This window comes from Copidosoma floridanum, unplaced genomic scaffold (genome assembly GCF_036245765.1).
Source record: "Copidosoma floridanum isolate Cflo_tuat_1 unplaced genomic scaffold, Cflo_Japanese_pri ptg000013l, whole genome shotgun sequence".
Taxonomy (NCBI): domain Eukaryota; kingdom Metazoa; phylum Arthropoda; class Insecta; order Hymenoptera; family Encyrtidae; genus Copidosoma; species Copidosoma floridanum.
This window is the reverse complement of record NW_028321890.1, coordinates 4,603,881-4,612,855: the sequence shown is the minus strand read 5'-3', so window position 1 is coordinate 4,612,855 and position 8,975 is coordinate 4,603,881. Positions and strand designations below refer to the sequence as shown.

At 33.2% G+C, this 8,975-nt stretch overlaps 1 protein-coding gene across 1 annotated transcript; it reads left to right on the top strand.

Moving 5' to 3' along the window:
* The first annotated feature begins 6,998 nt into the window (after positions 1 to 6,998).
* LOC149374802 (uncharacterized) lies at positions 6,999 to 7,653 on the top strand. Its single transcript, XM_089591598.1, has 2 exons — positions 6,999 to 7,589; positions 7,636 to 7,653. Exons 1-2 carry the CDS (start codon positions 6,999 to 7,001, stop codon positions 7,651 to 7,653), a joined length of 609 nt encoding a protein of 202 aa, XP_089447724.1.
* Positions 7,654 to 8,975: the final 1,322 nt, after the last annotated feature.

Here is an 8,975-nt window from a genome sequence, read left to right as displayed (position 1 = left end):
GACATTGTGCAAAATGTCTCTAGCGATATATTGCGATAGGGTGACGATCCCATGATGTTGACTGTTGCTATAGACCTATTAACTTCAGGTGAGATAGTAAGGTCTACCTCAGGAATGAAAAAATCAGCTGCAGGTGATTCCGATATATCAATCACCGATATCACCCTTTGAACTGGTGATGCCAGATCTATTACCTCAGTGATCTGCGGCGTCAAACTCCTCGCTGATTCCTGATTGATGTGTGGTACCGGCGGTTCTTCCGGCGTAGAAGCTAATTGAACAGAAAAAATGCATAAGAATAACATTCCAAAAAAACAAAAACAGAAAAAAATTACTCACCAAAAATGGAGGTTATTAACGAAGGCGATAGTATCTCGTCCTCCTGCGGCGCTGTCACTTGGTTGGCCATTTCAACTTCTCGGACATCAGAAAAAATTGCCAATTCAAGAGATGTTGGTACCCCTCCTCCAATTGAGTCTATTGACCATGGAAAGCAATTGGAAAAATCCCTTTCATAGTCTAAAAAAATTTTTTTTAAATGTATGAAGAAAAATTTTTTTTTATTTTTTATTTAAAAAAAAAAATACACTTACCAAACAAAGCGATCTCATCCATCGGCAATGGTGATCCGACTGCTAGTGGAGGAGGTGACGGTGCAGGAGAGTATGACAACGAAATGTCTTGAAAGTCTGAAAAATTTTTTCGGATTCAACAATAACTCTGATTTTATAAAGAACCTAATACTTTAAATTTTCATAAAAAAATGACACTACAAATTTATACAATTATTTCAACATCTGCTAACAAATTGTGAATCAACTTAAAACAAACTTACCACAGACAGTTGTATTGTCCAACGCTAATGATGTGACTGCTGATGACGATGGAGATGATTCTTCTTCAAGACTTGCAAAGTAAGCTCGCAGATCTAACTCTTCCTCCTCGTATATCCGCGGAATAGAAGGGGTCAGATCATCAACCACCACCACAAGATCTACCTCATCCTCATCCTCAGAGTCCTGGATTGTTGTTGCCTCTCTTATCACAGACTCCAAGTCTTCCCATTCGAAAGCAGGAATTTCGTCTAGATACGAAGGTGCCATTTTTAATAAAAACACACACACAAAGATAGTCACTGTAAGATTCACAATGTTAATCTTGTTTCAACTGTCTATTTTCAAACACGTCCCTTCCTTATATACACCTTGGCATTGCTGCTCCGAAAATAATAGTAAAAGACACAACTATACCCCTCCTCCACTTTACTTGTTCTCAATATGAATCATTTCAACTCTTGAGAAGTAGAAATTTGAGAAACGAAAAGAAAAATTGTAAAATTTTAGTTGTAAAAGTTACTCATCTCTTCTAAGGCAAGTACGAAATACCCCCCCCCCCTATACTTTATCCTACGCCAATACGTTGAAGGAAGGAGCCCTTGACCTATGCTAAGTAGCTCAGTTACATCTCTCACATAAGCAGCAGTAACTTTCGCTGAGTGAAGAAGTTCAACTTTAGAAGAGTTCAACGCATCGGTTTTCTACAAGTTTTCTACAAATCAAGGTAAACTGAGAAAAATTATTTTAATTTTGCATTTTTACAAACTGTTTTTTAAATTGCATTTTTTCAAAATATTTTTTTTTAAATTATTTTTGACACAGCAATGATGTTAAAAATAATTATTATTGGATTATTCTTTGCGCAGCAATGATGCTAAGAATAATTTTCCTTTTTATTATTGATTATCTTTGGCGCAGCAATGATGCTAAGAATAATCATACTCTCTTTCTTCTGCAGAAATGTGATTTTTTTAAATGTTCAACTCGAAATGCAACAATGATATCGAGAAAAAAAAAAAATCAGTTTTTACGATGTACAATGTAAAAATTTTTTTTATTAGATGGTCGAGAAAAAAACTGTTGGGGATAAACGCAGATACGAGCAACGAAAGATACTTCGGGCTCTAGTACGCGACATCAACGAATGGGAAAGGCAACATGTTGAAGAACCCATAGGAGCAGTACTTGAGGAGCAACCGCCACTCGAACCCATAATTCCAGAAGCAGTGGTAGTTGCAGATCATTCCCAGACTTTATTCGGCATGGAAACAACAGGAGCAGTAGGAGCAACAGAAGCAGTAGGAGCAACAAAAGCAGGTAATTGTAAAATTTTTTTCGCTTTTTTCATAGATCCCAATAATTTGAATAATTTTTTAATGTTGCTAACTTTTTTATTCTGCTATTTTTTAGATATATTAATACCAACGGAGTTGCATTCAACACTTCCTTAGTCATCAACATGGTGGCTTTCTTAACAAGATTGGAGCGGATTATTGGAAGAAGAAGAAGAAGAACCTGAAACAACAACAACAATTGAAAATGACCGTGCTGAATTTCAACCGCTTTCACTTGAATTCGTTCAACCGCCACCACCACCACCACCACTTGCAGAGACTCCATCACTTTCACCACAAGTAGCAGATACAGCAAAGCAAAATACATCAATTGAAGTGATGCAACCATCTCCACCTCAACACCAGTTAATGTCAACACTACCGGCTTTGTATCAACCATTGTCCGAAAATTATGAGGAGTGGAATAGTGATGATAAAAATTTGCTGATGCTGAGAGTGCAGATTTCACTAAAAAAAGAAGAGATAAAAATAATTGATCGAGAGAGACAAAAAATGATCAATGAGCGTAAAAGGACACTTAAAAAATTTTGTAAGCAAGAGGAATTAAAAAAAAAAAAAGAACTGATGACAATCAAAAAAAAAAAAATTGCAGAACAGAAAAAAAAAGAAAAGAAAATGAAAGCTGCATGTCAACGATTGTCGCTTCTCTAAAATAATAAAATGTAAAATATGTAAAATATGTAAATATGTATTTTAAATTATGTAGTACTAGACAGATTAGGTACGCTTCGCGCACTCAATAATTTGTTCTAATGATGAATATTTTAATAATTTAATAAGTTGTAATTTCAATTACGTTTCGTAAAACAAAAAAAACGATTGTAATAATGATTTACAATATATTTTACAACCCGGGAATGTCATTCGAATAATAACCATGTAATTTCAGCTTGAACCAATCACAAAACGAATAAAAGGCTTCTTTTGAAAGTATTCTCCTTGTCAAGATGGGATAAATCATGTATTAAATATATTTCCTTTTATTTTTTAGAACAAAAGTTGTCTTGTTTTATTATAACCAAAACCAAATAGAAAAAAAAAAAAAAAAAAAAAAAAAAAAAAAAAAAAAAAAATTTCATCGCTTAAACTAACTTCTCACATATTGAGAGAGTATGTTATATACTACCCCCCCCCCCTAATTTTCAAAGACTATTTGAGAAGGTAGAAATCACTAGAACAACTCATTTTTGCACAGTTGTTTGAATAGTGAACTTCTTTTGAAAATCAGTCATGGCCTCGATTCAATATTTTAAAGATGCAGCTCATTGCATATGGCAATCGTATCAACAAATAATTAATACCGAAGTTGACGTGTTTGATATTTAAAGACTAGTTGATACATGTCTTACAACAATTAGTGATTGTCATAGTTTTACTTCGCGAAATAATTTAACAACATCAGAAAAACAAATATTCCAATCTTCAGTGGTTTTATTAAAAACTGTTTTACAGCTACTTTATGATTATTTAGAGATAGCCGAAGCAAAAAAAATATTTAGCATTGAACCAAAAGTTTTTGTGTCCGATAGTGAACTTGAACTGGAGGCAGCAGTTAGTGCATTTGAAAATGAACCTGAAGATTTTGTATATGACAGTGTTCAAGAAGTTGCAACGAAAGTCAAGACACGGAGAAATGCGCATACCACATGCGTTCAAGGTGAAGGTATATCAACTATAGCTCCAAATGTTGAGAATGATATACTGGTAGGTCTTAGTGATATAAATAGTGCATTTAAAAGTCGTATCACTACAGCTTTAATTGTAAATTTTAAGCATCTAGATCTAAAAAAATTTCTTAAGGATGCTGAACAAAAATTTGTTCAACGAATTAAAAGATCTCTCGAGGAACACTCAGCATTAAAAGTAAACACCATGTTGACGGCTGAATATGTAATAGTTAAAGATAATGTCGAGGATATAGATTTAAAATATTTTAATACAAAATCGCAAACTATTTATCTCTCTACTGACTTAAATGAGTGGTTTGATGTAAACGTGAGACAGTCAATTGAAAAAAGTATGGATGATTTTCAAGATAAAGAATCTGGCTGGTCTCTACACTCAATTTTAAACTTGGTTGTGAACATTAACAAACTAAACCCTATGCGAGGCAGTTCCTTTATAGACTTACCAGACTACATAAAAAAAAAAAAAGCTTGCGTGAATGTATCAAACAAAGACGATCAATGCTTTAAATGGGCTATTTTATCAGCGTTATATCCAGTGCAAAAAAATCCAAATCGTCTCTCTAACTATATCCAATACGAAAATGAATTAAACTTTGATGGTATCGAGTTTCCTATGAACCCTAAAAAAATTTCAAAATTTGAAAATCAAAACGAGGTTTCAGTTAATTTATATTTTTTAAAAAAGAAGGGCAATACTTATGCTACTTTTCCTAGTCATTTGACTGCAAACAAAAAAGATAAGCATGTAAATCTTTTATTTGTTGAAAGCTTCTACATTGATGATGATGATTATGACAAAGATAATAATGATGATGACTCTAACGTACAGTATAAATATCACTATGTTTGGATAAAAAATTTATCCCGCTTAGTACGCAAACAGTTAACGCAACATCAACATTCAGTAAATATATGTGATCGCTGCTTTCACTATTTTTGGTCAAAACAAAAGTTAGAAGCTCATGAAATTGATTGTAAGAGTTTGAACAAGAGTAAAATTACATTACCAAACAGGAACAATAATGAGCATATACTTGAATTTAAAAATTTTACACACAAGAACCGTGTACCTTTCGTTGTATATGCAGACTTTGAATGTTTACTGGAACCTATTGAGAGTGCCCGTGCTTATCAATGCCACAAAGCATATAGTATTGGTTATTTTATCAAATGTTGTTATGATGATAATAAATCAGAATATAAAAGCTACAGACAATATGAAGAAAATGATGAAACGCCTGCTCAGCGGTTTGTTCAAGCTCTTCATCTCCTCGTTCTGAAACTGGAAGAACTGTATAAAAATCCCATCAAAATGATTGATTTGACACTTGAAGAACAAATAAAATTCGACAAAGCATTTTCATGTCACATATGTAACCAACCTTTCAGCTTGGATGACGTAAAAGTTCGAGATCACTGTCATCTCACTGGAAAGTAAGTATAATTTTTGTAGTAATAATTCGTTTTTAAACTCAGTCTTGTACAATTTTTTTTTTACAATGTCTTAGGTATCGAGGCCCCGCTCATAGTAAATGCAATATTAGTTATCAAGACTCAAGAACGATACCAGTAATATTCCATAACCTTAGCGGTTATGATTCACATTTATTTATAAAAGAACTCGTCAAATGTTTTCCAGGAAGAGTTCAGCTTTTACCACAGACAAAAGAAAAATATATTTCATTTACAAAATTCGTAGAAGGTACCAATATTAATATTAGATTTATAGATTCCTTCAAATTTATGGCCTCATCTCTCGATAAATTATCATCATACTTAAACGAACTCAAAATACTAGAAAACGTATTTTTCAATGATGATCATTATACAATAGCTCAGATAGACTTATTAAAAAGAAAAGGCATATACCCATATGATTATACTTCTTCTTTTGAAAGATTGAAAGAAAATAAACTTCCATCAAAACAAAATTTTTACAACAGCTTATACGAAACCCATATAACTGATGAAGAGTACGAGCATGCAAAAAATATCTGGAACACTTTTCATATTCATACTCTTGGGCAGTATTCTGACTTGTATTTAAAGACTGATGTATTACTGCTCGCGGAAGTATTTGAAAACTTTCGAAATAACTGTATCGAAACATACGAACTAGACCCAGCTCATTATTACACAACACCCGGCCTAACTTGGGATGCTATGCTAAAATATACAAAGGTTGGTAATGAATTCTTATTAAGTAATTAATTCTAACAAAAGTTAAATATATACTTAAACAAAATGTACCATTTCAATTTTAGGTAAAACTTGAATTGCTGACAGACATAGATCAAGTTTTATTTATAGAGCGTGGCATACGAGGTGGAATAAGCCAATGTTGTAATCGATATGCCAAAGCCAACAACCCTTATGTGAAAGAAGGTTATGAAGCAAACAGGGATGAAAAATACTTGATGTATTATGATGTTAACAATTTGTATGGTTGGGCTATGACTCAACCACTACCTTATGCAGGATTTAAATGGGTGCAAAATATTAACCCCTTGGGAATTTTAAACGTGGCAGATGATGCTGAAATTGGTTATATACTAGAAGTTGATCTCGAATATCCGAAAACTCTTCACAATGCTCATAAGGACTTACCTTTCTGTGCTGAGCATATGGTACCCCCAGGTTCCAAACAAAAAAAATTAATGACTACGCTGTATGATAAAAAACGTTATGTGATACATTATCGCGCACTTAAGCAAGCTGTGAGTCACGGGCTCCGAATAACAAAAATTCATAGAGCAATACAGTTTAATCAAAGCTTATGGTTGAAAAAATACATAGATTTAAACAGTAAAAAGCGTCAAAATGCGAAGAATGAGTTTGAAAAGATGCTGTTTAAGTTATTCAACAATGCTGTGTATGGGAAAACGATGGAAAATGAACGCAAACGCATTGATGTTAAACTTGTTAATAAGTGGAATGGTAGATATGGTGCCGAGGCTTACATTGCACGACCAAATTTTCATAGTTGTGACATATTTGACGCGGAGTTGGTAGCTATACAATTGTTGCGTACTGATGTATGCATTAAAAAACCAATATATGTGGGATTGAGTGTGTTGGATCTATCAAAGACGCTTGTTTATAAATTTCATTATGATTTTATGAGAAATAAAATGAATGATCATTGCAAACTCTTATACACAGACACCGATAGTCTTGTGTACGAAATAACTAACCAGAATATTTATAATCTTATGCGAGAAAATATTGGAGAATTCGATACTTCAGACTACAGTTCTGATAATGAATTCAATATACCTAGTGTCAATAAAAAAATTGTTGGGTTGATGAAGGATGAATGTAATGGAAAGATTATGTTGGAATTTGTGGGATTAAGGAGCAAAATGTATAGTATAAAGATACAAGATCAAAATACGCTGAAGAAAGCTAAAGGTGTTAAAAATTCTGTTGTGAAAGCTACGATAACTTTCGATGACTATATTACATGTTTGTGTGAAAATACTAGTATAACACGTGAGCAAAAAAATATTAAATCACGCCATCATCAGCTTTTAACGGAAAAAGAAACTAAAATTGCTTTAAGTGCACATGACGACAAACGTTATTTGCGACCGGGCCACACAGATACTCTACCATGGGGTCATTTTAGCATAATAGCAATGGAAGCAGCCAATAGGGAAGAGCCGATAGAGGGAGGAGCCAATCAGATGGAGGAAGAAGAAGCTGGACGGGTATGCGCAGATGAACAGCTGAGAGTAGAGGGAGAAGCCGCTGCAGATGAGTCGCCGAAAGTGAAGGAGGTAGCATCACAATTAGAGGTGTTGCAGCAGCAAGCAGAGCTCATTCTTCTCGCAAGCGGAGGTGTGAATAGATCTCAAGTTGAACCCCAGAAGCTTTTCAACGAGCCATCGTCTTCCTTGGTACGTGTCTCTACAAGTGAACCATTGAGCAAAAAACGTCGATATTTCTAAAGGTTAGTTAACAGACATTACTTGAATAATTTTTACTTACATCAATGTATTTTAAATATTTTTTCCTTCTGTGATTGTGTTACAGATGGATCTCGCAGCGTTAAACAAAATTGCTAGCAATAATTTTCTACCAACAAAAAAAGTTACCGATATGGTTCCAAATCAAAATTATATGGTAACTAAGTTAAAAAAAGTGAAAACCAAGTATGGAATGAAGATAGTTGCTGAGTTGGCAGATGAGTTCCAAGTTTTTCTGCCAAACAAAATATGTACCGCACTCTTAGAGAATGAAGAATTTTTCAATGAATTATTAGAAGCAGTGAATAAATTTAAATTATTTGTAGTGTACAATGGTGAACATATAATATTCTCTTATGCATAAGTTTGTAAATATTAGGGAAAAAAATAAATTATTTTATTTTTTATAATTGAAGTGTTTATTCATTTGTTCAAATACATCCCTTTTCTTGCTCTTGAAAAAAAAAAAAAAAAAAAATATTTGAAAAAAAACTTTTCAAACTTAGCAGATATTTTTTTACAATTTATTCTTGTCGATCCAGCTGTTGTGAACGTTGTCAAAGCCCAACCATTTCACTAAAATTTGATTTCCACGTCTTCGAAGGACCTTCTCTACGAGGTAAACATCAGGATGCTTTGTTTTCTGCAATTCTTGGTCGTAAAACCCTCCAGAAATGGGTTGATTTCGGTAATCATTGAGATAATACATTGTTGGATTTGTTGCTGCTACTCTTGTGATTGTAAATATTTCAGTCGACCAATTTGGTGTATACCCTTTTTCAAATGCTTGTTTGATTTTGCTCACTCGTACTTTATCACCAATTTTGAATTTAGATTTGAACTTACTATTTTTATATATTTCTTTAAACTTCTCCAAAACTTGAACTTCATTTTCAGCAACAACGTCTTTTGGTTTCAAACCAATTGTTCGGTGTTTTCTATTATTATAAAATTTAATTAATGTTTGTAACATGTTCAGCCATTTATAATTGCCTTGCAAACTAAATTTTTTCCACATCAAATCTTTTAAGCTACGATTAAATCGTTCGCATATAGAAGCTTTGAGATTGCTATAAGTTGAGTATAAATTGATTTTATATTTTTGCATGAGATTTTGAAAGTTTGCAT